This window comes from Apus apus, chromosome 3 (assembly GCF_020740795.1).
Source record: "Apus apus isolate bApuApu2 chromosome 3, bApuApu2.pri.cur, whole genome shotgun sequence".
NCBI lineage: Eukaryota > Metazoa > Chordata > Aves > Apodiformes > Apodidae > Apus > Apus apus.
In genome coordinates, this window is record NC_067284.1 from 103919604 (window position 1) to 103940934 (window position 21331).

At 56.4% G+C, this 21331-nt stretch overlaps 2 protein-coding genes across 2 annotated transcripts in view; one reads left to right on the forward strand and one right to left on the reverse strand.

Moving 5' to 3' along the window:
- The first annotated feature begins 128 nt into the window (after positions 1-128).
- Positions 129-6726, forward strand: GAREM2 (GRB2 associated regulator of MAPK1 subtype 2). The gene is made up of 6 exons (XM_051615842.1): positions 129-240; positions 1563-1703; positions 2888-3018; positions 3512-4624; positions 5263-5426; positions 5567-6726. Exons 1-6 carry the CDS (start codon positions 129-131, stop codon positions 6447-6449), a joined length of 2544 nt encoding a protein of 847 aa, XP_051471802.1. The 3' UTR covers positions 6450-6726.
- Positions 6727-8089: 1363 nt separating this feature from the next.
- HADHA (hydroxyacyl-CoA dehydrogenase trifunctional multienzyme complex subunit alpha) overlaps positions 8090-21331 on the reverse strand; it is a 30891-nt gene continuing 17649 nt past the window's right edge. The window contains exons 11-20 of the mRNA XM_051615843.1: positions 20627-20736; positions 19642-19776; positions 18850-19021; positions 17064-17150; positions 13927-14067; positions 12575-12643; positions 11987-12182; positions 10453-10567; positions 9742-9887; positions 8090-8696 (exon numbers count right to left, since the gene is read on the reverse strand). Coding sequence (XP_051471803.1) covers positions 8551-8696; positions 9742-9887; positions 10453-10567; positions 11987-12182; positions 12575-12643; positions 13927-14067; positions 17064-17150; positions 18850-19021; positions 19642-19776; positions 20627-20736 — 1317 coding nt within the window. The 3' untranslated portion in view covers positions 8090-8550. The remainder of the gene's footprint in view (positions 8697-9741; positions 9888-10452; positions 10568-11986; positions 12183-12574; positions 12644-13926; positions 14068-17063; positions 17151-18849; positions 19022-19641; positions 19777-20626; positions 20737-21331) is intronic.

The following is a 21331-nucleotide window of genomic DNA, read 5'->3' on the forward strand; positions in this document are numbered from 1 at the left end:
GGCGGGCGGGGGGCGGCTCCCGGCTGCCCCGTTCCCCGCCGCCCCCCGCCCCCCGGCCCCGGCCCGGCGCTGGAGCCCAGCGCGGCCGCCCCCCCCCCGGGCCCGCGGCCGGGCTGAGCCGCGATGCGATGGAGAAGCTGGCGGCGGGGCTGGGCCGGCTCCGCTGGAGCCCCGCCGCGCTGCCCCTCGATGCCATCGTCAGCCAGTGCCGGCTGCCCACCCTCGTCTGCCTGGGGCAGGGTGAGCGGGTGGGGGGAGGCGGGGGGGGGGAACTGGGGGGATGAGAGGGAGGGAAGGATGAAGTACACAAGGGGAGATCGAGGTTGGAGGAAGGAGAAGGAGGAGGGGGGAGGCTGGAGTGATGGGGAGGAGGGAGGGAGGAAAGCTGGAGAAGTGAGGAGGAGGAGGGAGGGAGGAAGGCTGGAGAGACCGGGAGGAGGGAGAGATGCTAGAGTGGTTCGGAGGAGGAGGAGGGAGGGAGGAAGGCTGGAGGGACGAAGAAGAGGGAGGGAGACTCGAGTGATGGGGAGGAGGAGGAGGGAAGGAGGAAGGCTGGAGGGGTGAAGAGGAGGGAGGAAGGCTGGAGAGGGAGGGTTGGAGGGCGGAGGGAAGGGAAGGAGGGAGGAAGGCTTGAGGGATGAGGGGGAGGAAGGAGGAAGACTAGAGGGACCAGGAGAAGGGAGGGAGGCTGCAGGGAGGAGAAGGAGGGAGGAAGGCTGGAGAGGTGAAGAGGAGGAGGAAGAGGAGAGAGGGAGGCTGGAGTGATGGGGAGGACGAGGAGGAGGGAGAGAGGAAGGCCGGAGGCCAGGTGAGACAGGACCAAGCTGCCGTCCCAGCCCCAAGCCTGCTGCTGCTCTGACCCTTCTCTCGTGGGGGTTGGGGCTGCCCAAGCCGGGGGGGGGCATTGGGGGCAGGGGTTGGGGCAGGGGCCGGGTGACACTATTGAGGTGGTGGCACCAGGCTGGTAGGGGCCCGGAGCCATCCTGTCACCTTGCCACCCTCCCCGGAACATGACCTGTCTGCGGGGGATTGTCTCTGGCTATGACCCCCAGGATCCATCCACTCCAAAGCAAGATCCATCCCACCGGAGACAGATCCATCTCCTCTAGAGCAGGATCTATTCCCTCCATATAAGGATCCATCCCTGTGGTGCAGGATCCATCCCTCTGGAATAGGATTTCCCCTCCAGGGCAGGATTCACCCTCTCTAGAGCAGGATCCATCCCTTTTGGAGCAGGATCTATCCCTCTGGATCAGGATCCATCCCTCCAGAGCAGGATCCAACCCCCCGGAGCCAGTGGGCGCGGGCCCTTGGGGTGCCGGGGCGCTGCCCCCCCCGCCGGCCCCGGCTCAATTAACTTCTTGTTCGCGGAGGCCGCAGCTTTTCAGGGGGGACAAAGAAATTGTTTCCTGGGCAACTGGTGCCTCTTGGCAGCGGGCACCTGCTCGTCCCTCTGTCCCTGCGTCCCACTGTCCGTCCGGCCTGCCCTGGGTGCTCTGGGGAGGGTGTGGGGGTGTCGTGGGGAGTGTGACAGCGCTGTCCGCCCCCCCAACCCCCAACAGGGGAGCGCGTGGAGGGGGTGACTGCCCAGGACGTGCTGCTGCTCCACTCCTGCCGGCAGTGGACCACGGTGACAGCCCACAGCCTGGAGGAGGGACACTACGTTATCGGCCCCAAAATCGACATCCCGCTCCAGTACCCAGGTGAGGGCGACCGCGGGGGAGGGGGGAAAGGACGGTGCGGGGGGGGGGGGGAGGTGGGGTGTCGGTGTGTTTCCCCTCCCGGTGGTTCCGGTGGCTGGACTGGGGGTGCTGCATTGTGGCCCACTTGGGGAGAGGCGCTGTGGTTTGGGAGGTGTCGTCCCCCCCATAGCTGTGGGGTGTTCGAGGGGCTGGCAGGGAAGGGGTGGGATGGGGATGGGGACCGGGACAGGGGCAAGAATGGGAATAGGATAGGATGGCAGAGGGATGGGGTGGTGATGGGGAAGAACTGGGATGGACAAAGACATGGATAGGTTGGGGACAAGGACAGGAATGGGATGGGGACCAGGACAGGAATGGGATGAGAAGGACTGGGGCTGGCAATGCAGGCGAAGGTGCTGAGATGCCGGTGGCCACAGTAGTGAGATCCTTAATGCCCCTGAAAGTGCTGGCCGCGGCGGTAACAAGTCCTGCTAATGAATTAATAATGGGGCATGGAGCGGGGGAGGGGCTCATCAGCCGCCCAAGGAGGGGCCGGGGTGGGGGGTGGGGGGGCGGTTGGACAGCAGCTGGGGGCTGGGGGGCTCAGCCATGTCCCCAGCTCATTCACTGCGGCTCCAGCCCCGTGTCCAGTGTCACCAGTGCCCCTGGTGTCCCCGTCCCCGGTGTCCCTGTCCCCGGTGGGCTGGGGGCTGGGGTTGGCTGGCGGGGAGACCCTCCTGGAATTAATATTCCCCTCAGGTCCGCCCCAGCCGAGGCGATGCCAACGGCCGCGGTTCTGCCTCTGGCCACAGCTCCCTCCCCACTCCCGCCTTCTCTGCCATCAGCTCTGCTTTCCCCGTCCTCTGGTCCCCTCCCCAGTGACTCTCCCACCCCAGTATCCTCCATCCATGGGGCATTTCTCGGGCCACTTTGGGGTGACACCCCGAGTGCCTGCAGCTTTGTCCCAGACCAAAGCTCCCCTTGATGCTGTGTGTTGGGTCTGTGGGGGATGATGCTCTAGAGTCCCCTCGGACACACTGAGTGAAGCCCTTAGAGATGCCACTCAAAAATGTGATGGGGACCCCAGGCCAGCCTCGAGGGCAGCTGCTTCCCCCATGAGGGGCCATTCTGGCCCCAAGGTGGGTCACAGCAGGTCCCTGGAGATGGGCTCCTCTCACCTCCATGGGCCTGGCTGTATCATGCAGGGAAGTTCAAGCTGCTGGACCAGGACCGGGACATCCGTGAGCCTGTGCAGTATTTCAACAGTGTGGAGGAAGTGGCCAGCATCTTCCCAGACCGTGTCTTCGTCATGGAGGCCATCACCTTCAGTGTGAAGGTTGGTAAGGGGACAGAGAGAACATCAGGGGATAGTGGTGGGACACTAGGAGAGCACAGTGGGACAGCGGGGGGTGGTGATGATTCATCAGGGATTGGTGGTAGGACATCAGGGGACAGCACTGGGTATTGAGGTGGTGGAACATCAGGGTATGATGGTAGGCCATCAAAAAAGCACGTTGGGGAAGCAGGGGATGGTGGTGGGACAGCAGGGGATGGTGGTGAGAATCAAGGAATGGTGGCTGGACATTGGGGTCCGTGGTGGGACATCAAGAGAGAACAGTGGGACAGCAGGGAGTAGTGATGGGTCATGAAGAGTTGGGTGGCAGAACATCAGGGGATGGCAGTGGCACATTGGGGATAGTGGTGCCACATCAGGAGTTGGTGGTGAGGCATCAGGGGTTGGCGGTGGCACATTACAGGACAGTGGTGGGAGGTCAGCAGATAGTGCCAGGGCAGCAGGTCCCATGGTGAGGCTGCCGGGGGCGGGGCAGGTGGTGTCGGGGGAGTTCAGCGAGGACAGCGAAGTCTACAACTTCACGCTGCACGCGGGGGACGAGCTGACGCTGATGGGCCAAGCGGAGATCCTGTGCGCCAAGACGGTGAAGGAGAAGTCGCGCTTCAACACCATCCTGCGGAAACTGGGCAAGGGGGGCCCGGCGGGGGGGGCCCGGCAGGTGAAGGGCAAGATGCCCTGCCTGATCTGCATGAACCACCGCACCAACGAGAGCCTCAGCCTCCCCTTCCAGTGCAAGGGCCGCTTCAGCACCCGCAGCCCCCTGGAGCTGCGCCTGCAGGAGGGGGAACACACCATCCGCAGCATCATCGAGAAGGTCCGCCTGCCTGTCAACGTGGCCGTCCCCAGCCGGCCAGCCCGCAACCCTTACGACCTCCACGCCATCCGGGAAGGTCACTGCTACAAACTGGTCGGCATCATCTCTAAGACAGTGGTTTTATGCTGCATCCTCCGGCGGGATGAGCTGGTCCCGTTCCATTTCCTTCTGCTGACCGACATGCCCCGCTTCCAGCTGCCCGAGGGGCTGCTGGCCGGGGATCCCCAGCTGGAGAAGCTCTTGAGGGACATCGCTGCTTATTGTCACGACCGGTTCAACCCCGACGAGTATTCACGGGCCGTGAGGGAAGCCAAGACGGATTTTTCCGAGGAATGTGCCAGCCCCCGGCGCCTGCGACTCTGCTTGCCTGCCTGTGCCCGGGAGGAGCTCAGCCAGCCCCTCCAGCGGCTCTCCCTCTGTTCCTGTGTCCCCGGAGTCCCCCGGGAGACCCCCACCCGCTGCCAAGGACCTCGGGGGGGTGTGGGGGGCACCCCTCGCCCGCCACTGCCTGAATTCCCTGATCCTGAGAGGGAATATATGACGCCTGATTGGGCTGAGCCAGAGTTCAGGACTCAGGAGCCGCTGGAGATTCCCTACGAGGAGCTCTGGAGCAATCCCAGCCCTGAGGGCTGCTGCGAGCCGGGGGGTGGTGGCCGGAAGGACATGGGCAACTTCGGGGCTGTCGCCGCTCTGGGCTCTCCGCATCGCCCCAATGTTCCTGGGGATGAGCCCCGCGGGGACACCCCACCCCCTGTGCCACCCAAGTCAGAGGCGGTAAGAGTCCCTGGGGGACACCCTGGGGTCCCCACTGCCTGTGGGCAATGCAGCCAGATGGCTGGTGAGCCAATCCCCAAGACACCTTTGGACCATGAGGTCCCCCAAAGCTCCCCATCACTGGGTGTACCCCAATCCTCAGGACTCCCCTGGACCACAGAGTCCTCAGGGCATTCCAGTCCTCAAGACACCCCTGGACTTTGGGGTCCCCAGTTCCCTAGGGGTCTCCATCACTGGGGGGGGGGGGGGGGGGGGGTGTGTGTGTACGTGAATCCCCAGGACACTCCAGGACCGTGGGGTCCCTCAGGGCTCCCCATCACCGAGGGGTGCCTGAATCTCTTGGGCTCCCCAGTGCTGTGGGCTACTAAAATCCTCTGGACTCCTCTGCACCAGGGGGGCACCAAAATCTTTCAGTATCTCCTTCACCATGGGACACCCACATTTTGGGGGCTCCCTGCATCACAGGGTACCCAGTCCCTTGAGGCTCCCCATTGGTACCCAGAACCTCACAGTCTGACCAGGGCTGGTTGTCCCATTGCCCTCCCCATCACCTCCCCTGCACCCATGGGGTCCTGAGGCAGACCTCCTGGCATGAGTGTCTGGGGGGTCTGATGGGTGTCCCCCCACCCCAATTCCAGGTGAAGGAGGAGTGCCGGCTGCTGAACGCCCCCCCCGTGCCGCCCCGGGGCAGCCGCCCCCCGGCCCCCTGCAGCCCCCTGGCTCCCCTGCGCTGCCCGAAGCTGGCTCCCGCTCCTTCCCCCAGCCCCAGCCTCTCCTACTACTCCTCGGGGCTCCACGATGGGTGAGTAGCTCTGTCACAGCCGCCGGGGATGCTCTGGTGGGGTGCTGGGTGACACTGCGGGGTGGGATGTCCCCATGGCACGGGGCTGGGGGGGACATGCAGCCCCCGGGGTGACGGTGATGCTCCCGTTCCTCCGGCAGGTCGGTGCCCCGTAGCGGCAGCGGTTCCCCCTCGCCCGACGCCTACTCCCTCTACTGCTACCCCTGCACGTGGGGCGACTGCAAAGCCGGGGAGACCCCCGGGCGCCTGCTGCCCCCCGCTACCGTGCCCCCCACCACCCAGCCCTCCCCTATCACTTCCTGGTCAGACCCTTGGGCATACGCCGAGGCGAGCGCCGGGGCGGGCAGCGGCTGCTCCACCCCGCTGCAGGGGGCCGAGCCCCCCCTGAAACCCTTCCGCAGCTGCCCCCGCCTCAAGCCCCCGCACCCCCAAAAGCGCTTTGCCCCCTTCGGGGCACTCAATCCTTTCGCCGGCCCGGCCGAATGGCCGGAGACCCCGGAGTGGTCCAAGCCGGCTCCTTCGGCCCCCGCTGCCCCTTCCTCCTCCTCCTCGCCAGAGCCCTTCGCCCCCCTGGAGGAGCTGGCAGCCCCCGCTCGTCCACCCAAGGGCTTGGAGGGGGACAGCATCGTCATCCGTGGGGCGGCCCCGCTGTCACCTGCTGTCCTGCGCGGGGCCGAGGGGGGCGTCACCCGCCTCTACCTGGCGCCAGGTGTCATCGAGGTGCCACCGGCGGCGGCGCGGGGCGAGGGGGGGGCCCCGCCGGCCGCCCCCCGCCCCAGCGGGGACGGTTCGCCCTGGTTGCCCCCCGCCGACCTCTCGGCCCTCTCGCTGGAGGAGGTCTCCAAGTGCCTGCGCTTCATCGGCCTCTCCGAGGACGTCGTCAGCTTCTTTGCCCGCGAGCGCATCGACGGCAGCATCTTCGTGCAGCTCAGCGAGGAGATCCTGGCTGACGACTTCCGTCTCACCAAGCTCCAGGTGAAGAAGATCATGCAGTTCATCAAGGGCTGGCGCCCCAAAATCTAGCTGCACGCTGGGGACCCCCCTGGACCTTGGGGTGTCCCTCTCAGCCACCTTGGACCACAGCTTTGGCTCCCCCTGCTTCAATCCCCTGCCCCACTCCAGGGCACCCCGATGCAGCAGTGCCTCTGCCCCATGGGCTGTGGGGTTTCCTCCTCCCCAGCCCTCCCCCCTTTGCCTTTTTAACACTGGACAGTAATTTTGGCCCTAACTGGGCTGGAAAATACTGGAGTTTGTGTTGACTGGTTTAACTTAATCCTTGTGGATTAGTGTAATAAATGTATGGGAGAGAAATGAGGCACTGGAGATGCCCCTTGCTCGAGGAGGAGGAGGAGGAGGAAAGGGGCTCCTGGTGGGGACAGGGGCTCCAGGGTTTGCTCCCATCCTTGGATACCCTTCCCACCTCATGGGAAGGGAACATGTCCTCCATGCAAGGGAAGCTCTTGGAACTGCTCTGGGCTGCCCAGACCCCAGGGTGACTTCAGGGTCCTGGGAGGAAGCTCTGTGCTCCACAGCCTGGAGAAGAGAAGGCTCCAGAGAGACCCTACAGCACCTTCCAGTACCTGAAGGGACCTGTAAGAATGATGGGGACAGACTTTTCAGCAGGGCCTGTAGTGATGGGACAAGGGGTGATGGTTGTAAACTGGGAGAGATTTAGACTAGAAAGAAGGAGGAAATTGCTTACAGTGAGGGTGGTGAGACACAGGCACAGGTTGCCCAGAGGTGGGAGATGCCCCATCCATGGAAATGTTACAGGTCAAGTTGGATGGGGCTGTGAGCAGCTTGAGCTCATTGAAGATGTCCCTACTCACTGCAGGGAGTTGAACTAATGGCCCTGAAATGTCCCTTCCCACACAAACAATTTTGTAAGTCTGTGATAGACATGGCCAATCCCAAGGAAGGGAGGCTGAGACCCATCCTCAGGGCTCAGGTGCATCCACCACCCTAGGCACCTGACTCTCCCAAGGCCCATACTGAGGTGCCCTAAGGACCTGTGAGCTCCACAATCCCTGTTCTGCACAGAGCTCCAAGGGGCCACAGCAACAGGAGGGTGTCTGGGACCAGATATCTCTAACTTCAGTTCTTCAGAGCCCCAAACACATACAGCTCCAGCACAGCACTCCAGGCATAGGGCAGGTCCTGGAGGCTGCATCCCCCCAGGAGGGCTGAAGGCTGGGTACCTGCTCCACAGGCAGCAGAGGCAGGATGATATATGATGTCTCAGTATGATTTTGTCCTGGTGGCTTTGAAAAACAAGCACAGACATGACATGAAAAGAGCAGCATTACCCGAACTCCCAGCCTGAGCCCTGCCAGGGAACAGGAAAAAGGCTGGAGCCCAGGGAGGTGGAGGCCAGGCCAGCTCCAAAACCAGTGACAGGTGCAGAGAGATTTAAAGCCTTTTAGTTTAAACTGAGCTCTCCCAATGGGGGACCCTTCTGGCCTTTGGCTGCTTGATTTGCAATTACAGGCGGGTCCATCTGCCAGGATAACCCCGGCAGCAGCGCTTGGAGCCAGACAAAAGAGCCAGAGGCTCCTCACAGCCCCTGATTGATGGCAGAGGTGACAGAGATGGTCTTTGTTCTGCACTGCCTCCACCCCCCTGCCTTTCCCCACCCTCTGGCAAGCACAGCGAAGACCCCAGAGGATTGCCTGAACGCTTTATTTCCGACTCGAGCAGTTCCCTTCCTTGGTGCCAAGAGGCTGCTGCCCCAGTGAGACGGGAGGAGAAGCAGGCATGGAGTCCAAACCGAGGAGATGGGGATTTATTTTGTTGGAGGTTTATGGAAAGGCCAAGCCTCAGGGCCAGCTGCATGCTGGATGCTGCCTGCCAGAGCAGGAGCCCTGGAGGTCGCAGCACGGAGGTGAATGCAGATGAATTTCTCTCTCCCAGCAAGGAGGCACCAGGCCCACGCTGGCACGGGACGGATGTGCCCAACACACAGCAGCTGATAAGGCACTTGAAATGACTACAAGCCACAAGGCAACCTGCTGCCACCCTCCTTCCTCCCCTGGGTGCTCTGCAGATTAACCTAGAGAATGGGGTGTCACTGGAGAGCCGGTGGCCCCGGCTGGAGCTGTCCCAGGCGGGCGGTGTCAGGCCCCCCTCACTGGTGGAACTTCTTGCCTGGGTTGTTGGCATAGTCCAGCAGCAGCTGGCACGGTGTGAACTGGCTGCCGTAGACGGCCTCGTACTTGCGCAGCTTGTCCACCAGCTGCCTGGCTCCGTACGAGTCCACGTACCTGAAGGGACCTGCCGGGGAGAGGGGGACATGTCTGTGCCAGGGAAAGAGGCACAGAGGTGCCTGGAGGGGTGAGAAAACTGCATTTGTCCTTCTCCAAAAGAGACTCCTGGTATCTCTGCAGGACTCTGCTCCTGGCCTGGTCACCTGCGCTAAAGTGGAGGTGGAGTGGATGGCTGGGGAGAAGCTGGGGCACAGATCCTCGGGGCTGCTCCCTTAGTCTGAGCTCACCTCAAGGAGGGGAAGTGCCAGGTACTTGGCAGAAGCACCACCTCATCCCCAAAAGCCCTTAAGATCCTTCAGATGGGACCCAAACCTCCACTTGGGCTTCATCCACTGCCCAGGCCATGGCCAAGGCCACCCAGCCAGGTTGCAGACAGGTCCAGGAGAATTTTGCCCGTGCTCTCAGCTAGCAGCTTGGCCTGAAAAGCACTGTGCATCGTGGCTGAGGTTATCAGCTCAGCTTTATCTGTGCCATGTGCAGGCATGGGGGGAACCTTGGGCACCATTTCTCTTTCCAGAAGTGCTGCAAGGTACCTGCTTGCCCAGGGCAGTGGCAGGAGATGGGATACCAGAGCCTCGTTTTTCACTGAGCACCACACGGCTGCAGAAAACCCAGGGATTTCATAAACATGTGGGGCCTTTGCAAATCCCCCAGCCCACCTGTGCCCTCAAGAGGTGTGGTAAAAGCTCCTTCTCTGGAGTTATTATGGAGAAGTGCTGATGAGGCTGAGGACAGCACAGCTCTGCCTTCTTACCCAAAGCTGCAGACACAGCACATGGTCTGGCTAGAGCCCCTTGATCCTCACCACCCACTGCTCTGTGGAACAGCAGCGACAGGTCTCCCAGCAGCTCTTGGGCTCACTGCCATCTCTCACAGGCTAGGAACACTGGAGCAACCCTTCTGTCTCAGGCTTTATGTGGGAGAAGGACACTCAGGCTTAGACTGCAGCTCAACCTTAGCAGCTGACTTGGCTCTGGTGGCTAAAGTCCATTTGGGCAATCCCACTAGGAAGCGTTCTAGCCAAGCCAGGCAGCCCAGCCCAACACACTTACCTCCCAGGCACGGTGGGAAACCCAAGCCGAACACAGCACCAATATCTCCCTCCACAGGGGTGCTGAGGATCCCCTCCTGCAGGCACATCACTGCCTCGTTCACAAACCTCGTCACCAAGCGCATCTGGATGTCCTCATCAGTGCAGCTGCAAGGAGAGAGGCTGTGAGGGCTGTGCAGGTAGTGCAGCAGCTGGAGGGAGAAGCATGCAAAGCCAGCACAGAGAGAGGACAGAGCCAGGGCTGGGGTAGGGGAGAAAATGATTTCCCACTGGGAGTGTCCCTAATTGTGGAAGGATAAGGACTAAGGCCTGCGTTGTGACCTGAGGCAGGCACATAAGAATGGCAAATGCTTGATCAGGCCAGGTGGGAACATCCAGAAGATGTTTCAGTGTCAGGTCCAACACCAGGAAGGCTACGGCAGGGGCTGTATCAACCTGCCTGCCCTGACAAGCCCCACCACAGAAAAGCTTTCCATAAAGATGCCCAAGCAAATGCTGCTAAATCCAAGGTTGCCCCATTCCTGCTAGCACAGGCTCTGCAGAGCCAGCAGCCTGCTTCCCTGCACACCAGCTGGCAAGAGTCAAGTTCCTTCTGGAGTGACTCCGTGTTCAGCAGTGTTCCCCAGAGCTGCCTGGAGCAGGTCTTGAGCTCCTCACAGGCAGGAGAAGGATCTGGGCAGGAGTGAGAGCCAGCCCCACCACAGCTACTCACACTTCAGGATTGGCTGGCATTTTGAACCGCTCCAAGATCTCCTCCATGCCAGAATTCACGCTCCTGTTCTTCACCCCCTCCTGGTAAACATAAAAGCCTTTCCCTGCCTTGCGACCTGTTGGGGATAAAAAGAGACAGTCACATCTGGCCATGTGTCCTGATTGCTCCCAACACCTTTGCCTCTGATCACAGAATGGTTTTGGTTGGAAGGGACCTTAAAGATCATCTAGTTCCAACTCCCTTGCATGAGTGGGGTGATCTTGTGATTCCTCCTGCTTCTGTCAGCACGAGCAGATCCTCCGAGCACAGGCAGCATCTCTGCACTTCAGAGGAAGCCTGCTTGCTGCCCAACAGGACAGAGCAAGGGTCACATCCAGCTCTTTTTGGGCAAGATGCTGCCACCAACCAGGACACAGCTTCTGCGACTCAGACAGAGCCATAGCCTTTCCTCACACAGAGCTGCTAAACCTCAGCTCAGGCCTTGCTTCACTTGAGCATACCTATTTCCCGCCATTTGTTCCCTGTATCTGAGAGCACTTGTGCAGGTTTCATGAAACAGCCAGAGGTTCATGAGCTCTTGCCTCCTGCCTTTGCTCTGGGCAGCAGAGAATCAGAAACATGAAATGGTTTAGGTGGGAAGGGACCTGAAAGACCATCTAGTTCCACCCCCTGCCATGGGCAGGGATACCTCCCACTACACCAGGTTGCTCCAAGCCCCATCCAACCTGGCCTTCAACACTGCCAGGGATGGGGCAGCCACAGCTGCTCTGGGCAACCTGAGCCAGTGTCTCACCACCCTCACAGCAAAGAATTTCTTCCTCAGATCTCATCTCAATCTCCCCTCTTGCAGCTTGAAACTGTTCCCCCTTGTCCTGTCACTCTATGCCCTTGTCTAAAGTCCCTCCTCAGCTTTCCTGTAGCTTTCAGATCCTGGAAGGTGCTCCAAGTTCTTCCCAGAGCCTTCTCTTCTCCAGGCTGAACAACCCCAACTCTCTCAGCCTGTCTCCAGAGCAGAGCTGCTCCAGCCCTTGGATCACCACCGTGGCATCCTCTGGACTTGCTCCAACAGCTCCATGTCCTTCTTGCGTTGGGGACCCCAGCACTGCAGGGTGAGGGTCTCACCAGAGTAGAGGGGACAATCCCCTCTCTGGCCCTGCTGGTCATGCTGCTGGGGATGCAGCCCAGGACACAGTTGGTTTCAGGGCTGCCAGCACACGGTGCTGGCTCTCGCTGAACTTCTCATCACCCAACACCCCCAAGCCCTTTCCCTCAGGGCTGCTCTTCATCCATTCTCTGCCTAGCCTGGATCTGTGGAAGGAGAACAGATCTGCATCTCTGTCTGCTACCACCCTTTCCTCAAAGGAAGGTCTGGCCACAGCCAAAGGTCTATCCAGGGCAGAGATGAAGATTCCCAAGCCATTCCCAGGACTGTTCTCTCACTGTTTTCATCTGATGCAGAACAGGGGGATGGATGCTCCTGCTTTTTCTTGAACCAAAGGGCAACATGTTTGATTAAAACAGCCCAGTGTCTCACCTAAGAAGCCTTTTTGCACCATAAGCTTGAACAACTCGATGCTGCCTCCTCCGAAGCGCTCCCCAAAGGCCTTGCCGAGGTCCTCGGCCACGTGCGTGGCCACATCCACACCCACCTCATCGATAAGTGTGGCAGCTCCCACAGGAAAGCCAAAGGCTGTAGAGATGCTGTCTATTTTCTTCGGGTCAAAGCCCTCCTGCAGGAATGGAAGGGGAAGCAATGATCTCTCTGGGTGAGGGTCCTGGAATCCCATCCTGGGGGCAAGAAAGCTCTCGCTCATCTGGGGCCACGGACTGGGACCAGCCCCGTTAGCCATTAGACTCCAAACAGGAGCAGGGTAATGGTGCTTGCACCACTCCTGACCTCTCCTCGTACTGGGTGCAGAGGGAAGAGCCTGATCACTGCCTGTGCCAGGTCTCACCAGACCCCAGCTCAGCCAGGAGCATGCTGGGGACAACCATGGGCACTGGGGCTGGTCAACCACCTCCCCTTTCTGGCCAGGGCTGGGGTCAGCCTGATCAGGGGCAAGGAAGCAGCAGAGCTTACACAACTCTTGGGTGGACACTCAGTAGCCAATGGGATACATACCTGGAGAACTCGGACCACTTCTGCCAGCATTGGACCCAGGCACCTGGTGGTGTAGAAGCCAGGCCCATCCTAGGGAAGAGGAGGGCAGCAGGAAGGTAGGTGAGTACAAACCAGAGGAACTTGGCCTCTCTCAGCAGCACAAGAACCACATTTTACAGCCCAGGCTGCAGTTCAGGCAAGACAGACACAGGAAACTCCATTTCTAACACTACATTGTCAACCATTAGCAATAGTTTTTTCCTGTAGGGCTCAGCAGAATTCCATGAACTCACTCTCTGCAAGTTCCCACCAGAATATTTTTATTTAAAATAGGTTTTATTAAAAATATTTTTTTATTGAAATTAAACAGGCTGCAGAAAGGCTCTTGCTTCACCAAGGCCAACAGGCTGACAGGGGAAAAGGGTGCTCAGCATAGTTGAAACATGCACAAACCGGTTGTTTCACCTCTGATATTGCTCATAAAGTCAGGAAGCAACAGATTAGCTGCAAACTGTCACTTAGGGAAGGCTCTGATGTGGGGATGAGGGCTGGAGAAGCAGCACTGTATCTCCACTAGCCTGTAGAGATGCCTTGAGCACTTTCGGAGCAGCCAGTTTTCCCGGCACCACTGGAGAGACCTGCTCAGCATTGCTGGCAACCTCAGGCACCAGTGAAAAGACCAATCCAAAAATACACTTATCAAACTGCCCTGAGCTACTGGCTGAACCTCCCACCCAGATGAAGCTGCATGGCTGGTGTCTTCCATAACAGAGCATGAGACCAGCTCTGCTTGTGTGTTCAACAGCAGGTGTCAGACCACTCGAAGCCCATGGCTCTTCTGAGGCTCTACTGCCTCTTCCTACAGACCACTGCTGTTTGTTCTACACTTCTGCCTCACTCTGCTGTCTTCTCCCTCTGTTTGGTACAGCACTTCCCCTATACTTGCATGTGTATTTCTCCCCTCTCTCACACAAGATTTAAATCGAGGAAGAGGAGGGTTACTGCTCAGAGGCCCTTCTGTCCTTGCAGCTTGCAGGGAGGAGGGGTGGTGAGAGTCCTGCCTAGACTCTGCTCCATCTTGGATGCCACTACAGATTTTCCTGCTACAGCCTCCCCATCGGACTTTTCCTGCACCTTCTGGCCTTCAATGGCTGCTTCAAAGGACACTTGAGGGATCAACTGGGCACTTGCCTTCTTCTAACATCCAGTTTTACTTCTGACTAATGTATTCACAGACACATTTCAGCCTCCTCCCAGTGCAAGATCATCTAATTCCAACCTCCCTGCCATAGGCAGGGCCACCTCCCAGTAGACCAGGTTGCTCCAAGCCCCATTTATTATCCCAGCTCCTATTTTGCACAGTGTTTCCTCACCTTTACCACGATGACGACCTTGCCCTGTTTGAGGCCAACAGCCACAGCAGAAGCAGCCGTGTCCTGCGATGTTTTGTCTGTGGTGATGATTTCCAGCAGCTGCATTTTGTCCACAGGGGAGAAGTAGTGCATCCCAATCACCTGGGCAGAAGGAAGAGCTCAGGGTTAAGAAAGACTTTGGCTCCCAGAGTGTTCTGCTGGGCAAGCCAAGTGCCCAGCTGCAGAGGGAAGCAGGCCAGGGTGGGCTGCAGGACCCACCACCACACACATGATCCAGACACACACCCCCTGTCTCCCTCTCTGACAGAAATGCCCTCCAGCTTCCTTTCTCTCCTTGACTTTCCCAAGGATGTAGCACATGCCCAACAGCTCTTGTCTCAGCAAAGATTGATATATAATGCTTGCAGGGCCAAGGGTGCTGCTCAGCTCTCTACTAACAAATTTGCATGAACAAATAGTCCAGCAGCAAAACTGGACTGGGAATCTGAGCCAAGCTCAGTTCCCAGGTGAATCAGAATCGTAGAATTGTTCAGGTTGGAAAAGACCTGTAAGATGATCCAGTCCAACCTTTAACCAAAGCTCTACTAACCCAGCTCTACCAGCCCTGTACTAAACCATGGCCCTCAGCACCTTATCTATATGAGTTTTAAACACTTCCAGGGATGGTGAATTAACCATTTCCCTGGGCAGCCCATCCCAGTAAAGAAGTTTTTCCTAACTTTCTGTAAATAAGTTTTTCTTAATATCCAAACTAAACCTCTCCATGCACAACTTGAAGCCATTTCCACTGGTCCTAACAATTCCAGGCACTGCATGAGCCACAGGTACCATCTGAGCTGGCAGAGGAGCCACATGCCTGGTGGTGTTTCTTCTGGACTTGGGAGAGTGGAACAGCAGTCAGAGACAGATGTTGAGCAGAGTCCCTGTGTTCTGCTTGTGAACATTTTGTTTCTGTTCTGGTGATGAAGTGGATTTAAGGATGAGAAGGCATGTTTCCAGACACTAATTACAGAAGTAAGGATAGCCTTCCTCAGGGAACAGCATTTCAGTAGAGGTTATTGGGCTGTGTGCCTTGCTTTCTTAGCAAGACCCTGTAATCAGCATGTCACCTTCATGCCTCCTGGAAGCTACACTTGGCAATAAGATCTGTGAAAGTCAGAGGCACCTTGCAGGAGAGCTGCAGACTGCAGAACTAATTAAAGAAAACGCTAATTAGTTAACTGATTTCCTATTCGTTTCCCCATAAAGAGCCACTACACAGACAATGTAAACAGCAAGAGGATGTTATTGCAATTATGAACATGTAAGACTCAGTATGCATTTCTGATGCAATTAAGGTCAGACAGCAGACCAGGAAGAGCCTCACAAAGGTTACAGGAACCTCCAGCAGTTGGGACACATGTCGTTGGGACACATTCTACAACATTTGCAGATGTCCAGAGAATTTCTGCAGGAAGACAAGTAGCAGAGGCAAGGCAGTGCCCTGGGCAGGCTTGAGAGCCTTGCGTGGGTTTAGGAAACCAGCCAAGGGTACCTGTGCTTTTCCGTTTGTGTAAAACTTCCCAGATAAGCTCCAGAGCTTCCCTCTCATAGAAAGGTTTGGTTTGGAAGGAACCTTAAAGATCATCCAGTCCCAACCCCCCTGCCATGGGCAGGGACAGCTCCTACTGGACCAGGTTGCTTCAAGCCCCATCCAACCTGGCCTTCAACACTGCCAGGGATGGGGCAGCCACAGCTGCTCTGGGCAACCTGAGCCAGTGTCTCACCACCCTCACAGCAAAGAATTTCTTCCTCAGATCTCATCTCAATCTCCCCTCTTGCAGCTTGAAACTGTTCCCCCTTGTCCTGTCACTCTATACCCTTGTCTAAAGTCCCTCCTCAGCTTTCCTGTAGCTTTCAGATCCTGGAAGGTGCTCCAAGTTCTTCCCAGAGCCTTCTCTTCTCCAGGCTGAACAACCCCAAATCTCTCAGAGCAGAGCTGCTCCAGCCTTCTGATCATCTTCATGGCCCTCCTTCTCTCCAAGGTGCTACTGCCTCCCCATCCCACCTGTTTCAGAGGGAGATGGGATTATTTTGCAGGGAAACTGCTTGCTCTTCCCTGCATTTTCTGCAGCCCCAGCTAGGCAAAGCTGAAAGCAGCTCCCCCTTTTTCTGTTAAGGCCACTCTAGACCAGTGGTTAGCTCTCAGGAGGTAGCACCAACTGGTCACACAGATCCCTCAATGCTACTTCATAGGCTGCAGTGTCACATCTGGTCTCCTGCTGCTGCTCCCTGAAGGGTGCAGGTCTCCCAGAGGGCCTGTGTCACATCTGCCAGCCTCAGGCCAGCAGGTTATCACAAGTGCCCTTGGCAGTCCCAGACAGCAATGAAAACCAGCATGTGACTGACTCTTCCCAACTCAGCACATCCACAGCCCTCAGAGGAGCTCCAAGCACGTCCCTCCATGCAGGCTGCTCCACCTGAAGCAGTGCTCTTACTCAGCTGTGCCTGCCTGGGCTAAGGGATGAGGATGCAGCTACTTTATATGCTCTTTAGACTTCCAAAGGGGATGAAGAAGCTCTCTGCTCCAAACTTCTGCCCACTGCTCTTAGTATCCTGTTCATGTGGATCATTTGGAGCCAAAGGGAAAATCCCACCATCCCCTCAGGAGCTGATCCCATGGCTGTCCAAGGCTTCAGTTGAAGCCAAGCTTAGTTTCCAGCCACCAATTTCTGCTAGGTTAGTGCCTTCTCCAAGGAGGAAAAAGCATTTTCCCATCACGGCAAGTCACTCCTATGTCTAGTGGTTTACCAAAATGACTGAAGCCTTCCTGTCTGGAATTCTCTCAGTTCGAGTCCTTCCACAGCTTCTCTGACCCCATGCCCATGAACATTTCCTGAAGTGTTCTCACCTCCCTGCTGCACCCTGTCTCACCAACATCACACCTGGGGTGAGTCCACCTTCACCCCTTTCCTACCTGTCCAAGGACCACAAACTCTTTGTTCAAGGCTTGTATGGGGGGCAGAGTTTGATCTGCTGTTTGTTCCAAGGAGGAAACAGAAGATCCCAGTGCTCACCTACAGCAAAGGCAGTGTGCCACTAACAGGGAGCACCAGGCAGAGCAGAGTGGGGGCAGATACGTGGCACTGGGTACTCACCTTCTCTGGCCTCTTGCTAGCAGCAGCAATCTGGCTGATGGGGAGGGCAGACGTGTTACTGGCGAAGATGCAGTGAGCAGGGATCACCTGTGGTGGGGGTGGAAGAGATGGTGTAAATGCACAGGCTCCAGAGTCAGACACAACACAGAATCACAGAGTAGAATCACGGAGTAGGGACCTTTAAAGGCTACCTAGTCCAAGCTCCCTGCAGTGAGCAGGGACATCTTCAACCAGATCAGGTTGCTCAGAATCCTGTCCAACCTGACCATGAATGTTTCCAGGGATGAGGCATCTACCACTGATCTGGGAAACCTGATCCAGTGCCTCATCACTCTCAGCATAAACAATTTCTTCCTTTTATGTAGTCTGAATCTCTTCTCTTTCAGTTTAAAACCATCACCCCTTGTACTATCACTACAGGCCCTGCTAAAGAGTCTCCATCTTTCTTACAAGCCACTTTTAAGTGTCAAAGGGCTGCAAATAAGATGTGCAGAGCCCTGAGAGATTAGTACCAGCACCTGGCAACCCTGACAAACAAAGAAAATCTGCTTTTCTCTGTTGGGGTAGACAGCTTTAGAAACTAATTCTAACGCAGCACTTCGAGTCAGCCAGATCTGACTTCTGAACTCCCCTCAGATCTGCAGTATTAGTCTCAGAACCCTGGTGTTTCTGGCAGACTATTGCAACCACGTTAGACACTGCAGGAAGGAACTTCAGAAAGCTGCACAGAACAGCTGCTTTACCATACCATTATTTCCCTGAGTGTTCTCTTGAGCAGAAAAGCACAGTAGCAGCAAGCTAGAGATAGAAAGTGAAGAACTAAGTTGTGGAGATACAAAAAATGTTATTTGGATACCAAAATTCACACACACAGAACCACACAGAATTGTTCTGGTCATCTGGCCTTTGAGATCATCGAGTCCAACCAGTAGTCCAGTGCTAAACCATGTCCCTCAGCACCACATCTACATCTCAAATTCCTTGAGTCCCGTTTTGAGTTTTGGGCCCTTCACAACAAGAAGGACATTGAGGGGCCAGAGTGTGTCCACCGAAGGGGAACAGAGCTGGGGAAGGGTCTGGAGCACAAGTGTGATGAGGAGCAGCTGAGTGAACTGGGGGTGTTCAGCCTGGAGAAAAGGAGGCTGAGGGGAGACCTTCAGAGTCTCTACAACCCCCTGAAAAGAGGCTGGAGCCAGAGGTGTCAGTCTCTTCTCCCAAGGAACAAGCCATAGGATAAAAGGAAACACCCCAAGTTGTGCCAGGGGAGGTTTAGATTGGACACGGGGAACAATTTCTTCCTGGAAAGGGCTGTCAGGCCCTGGCCCAGGCTGCCCAGGGCAGTGGTGGAGTCCCCATCCCTGCAGGGATTTCAGAGCCATGTAGCTGTGGTGCTGAGGGACATGGTTTAGTGGTGGCTTTGGCAGTGCTGTGGTACCAGTTGGACATGATGAACTTAAGAGGTTTTTCCAAGCAAAACAATTCTGTGACCCTATGAGAACACATGACTGTCATGTCAATGTGCTCAGAAAAACGGAAGTTTTTTTGGAGTGGTTCCCAGGAGCCATGGCATGTCAGAACTGCTCCATTCACCTAAGAACTTACTGAACAGTGAACATCTTTGGTGAATTGGAAGGCTGCCCCTGACACTAACCTGTGTTCTGACATAAATAACTTGCACCAAGCACCCAAAGGAGATGTGACAAACCCAGCAGGGCAGGACACCCCAAGTCTGCACCACATGGCAGCCAAATCCAGCACGAGCTGCTCAGACTGATTTGATACTCACGGCCTCCACTTCCTTCAGCACTTTGTGCTTGATGTTAATGTCCTCAAACACAGCCTCAATCACCATGTCTGCCTTCTCAAAGCCTTTGTAGTCCAGCTGGGCTGTCAGGTTGCTGAGAATGCAGTCCCTCTCAAATGATGTTAGACTCTTCTTCTTCACCTTGCCGTTCAGCCTAGGGAAGGAGAGCTCTGTCACAGGCCAGCCCAGACTGCTGGGGGTGCACAACACCAAGGCTTCCTCCTGAAGCTGGGACCCAAAACACCATCTCCAGTCCAGCAGGACTGTCACTCTGCCTACTGATCCCTCTTTCATCTGGAAAAAGGAGAGCCCTGCTCACACAACTCCAGCTGTGCATTAGTTTGAAGGTCAGTTGCTGACATTCCCGAGGATGCAGAGCTGAGCACTATTCTTGCTGAGTCAGGAGGACAGGGGAAAGAAATTCAGCTTTTCAGAATGGATTTCTCCTGACATAGGCCTCTAGGCAGCCAGGATCATGCCCTCCCCCCCCTTAGCTCTATAAGCTACTACTAAATCTAAAAGCTAGAGCAATAATCTCTTAGATTGTCTACCTACCTAAGGAGCTAAGGCTGAATACGCTGGGCCTATTTCACAGCAATATCCCAGCACACTGAATAGGGCAACCTTAAAAGAAAGCATTTCTGTGACATCTGATGGTAGAAGACTCCAGAGGAAGAGAGGTGTCAGGAGTTCCTGACTGCCTGAAAGAAAAGGAGTATTTTGACTACAGGCAGCCCCATGCCACCCTGAGCAAATTCCTTTCAACCCACGTACCCTTTGAAGACCTGCTGCTGTCCCCTGTCCAAGCCTTGTTGAGCTGTGTCCTTCAGAATGGTCTTCAGCCCCTTGTCCACCGAAACCTGTGCAATCCCAGCTCCCATGAGCCCTGCTCCAAGCACCACCAGGGTCCTGCACAGAAAGGGATGGAGGGGACACATGAAAAATTAGAAATAGCTCAACGTCCATTGCTGCCATCACACTCAGATCCTCTCCATCCAGGCACTATTTTCAGTGAGGTCACACATTAAGATTTCACTTGTGGGTGAGATCTCCAAACTGCAGATTAGGAAACCTCTCTGCTCTGCTGCTTTTCAGGACTGCATCCCCAGCAGTGTGACCAGCAGAGTGAGGGAGAGGACTGTCTCCCTCTGCTCTGGTGAGACCCCCCTGCAGTGCTGGGTCCAGCTCTTGGGCCCGCAACACACGGAGGACATGCAGCTGCTGGAGCAAGTCCAGAGGCCACAAAGATGATCAGAAGGCTGGAGCAGCTCTGTTATGGAGACAGGCTGAGAGAGTTGGGGTTGTTCAGCCTGGAGAAGAGAAGGCTCCAGGGAGACCCTGAAGCACCTTCCAGTGCCTGAAGAGGCTACAGGAAAGCTGGGGAGGGACTTTTGACAAGGGCAGGGAGTGATGGGATGAGGGTGAATGGTTTCAAGCTGCAAGAGGAGAGACTGAGATGAGATTTGAGGAGCAAATTCTTTGCTGTGAGGATGTTGAGACACTTGCCCAGGTTGCTCAGAGCTGCTTTGGCTGCTCCATCCCTGGAAATGTTGGAAGAGCAGGTTGGATGGGGCTTGGAACAACTTGGTCTAGTGGGAGGTGTCCCTGCCCATGGCAGGGGGTTGGAACTAGCTTGTCTTTAAGGTTGCTTCCAACTCAAATCAACTCTGGGCCTCACTTGGTCCCAAGAGCCTTTTAGCAGAGGTCTTAGAATCATGTGTCCTCCAGCTGCTCCCCAGGACCCCACACTTGCACTTACTTGGCCTCACGCTGGGGTGTTCCAAACTTGTTCTTCTTGCAGCGCACCTGCCCGTGGTAAAGTCCAATCAGGGCCTTGGACTCCTTTGTCATTGCAAGCTGACCAAAGCTCTGGAAGAAAGTGAAAAGGGAAGCAGAGAGTTTGGCATTTAACAATTGTCTGCCCTCCAGCACACACGCATCAGAAGTGTGTCCAGGGGAGAGCACAGTCACCCATGTAAGTCAGAGAAGGAAGAACAGAGAGGCACCTTCTATCCTAAGCACAGCCCACTTTGCACCAGTACCTCCCACACAGGCTGCCAGAAAGCAGTAGGAAACTGCTTGCTCCATGTCCTTTCCCATGAACAATACAACTTAAAGTATCTGAAAGAGCATGTACTTCTAACACTCGTGTCTGGAGGGGTTCTGCCAGGGAACAGGTGATAGGACAAGTTGAAATGGGCTCAAGTTGTGCCAGGAGAAGTTTAGACTGGATATTAGAAGAAACTTATTCACTGAAAGGATAATTAAACACTGGAACAGGCTGCCCAAAGAAGTCATTGAACCACCATCCCTGAAAGTGTTCAGAAGATGTACAGATGTGGTGCTGAGGGACATGGTTAAAGCTGTGCATTTGGTAGAGCTGGGTTAATGGCTGTAGAGTTAGGTTGTGGTTGAACTTGATAATCTTAAACCAGAATGATTCTGTGATTCTGTAAAGAACAGC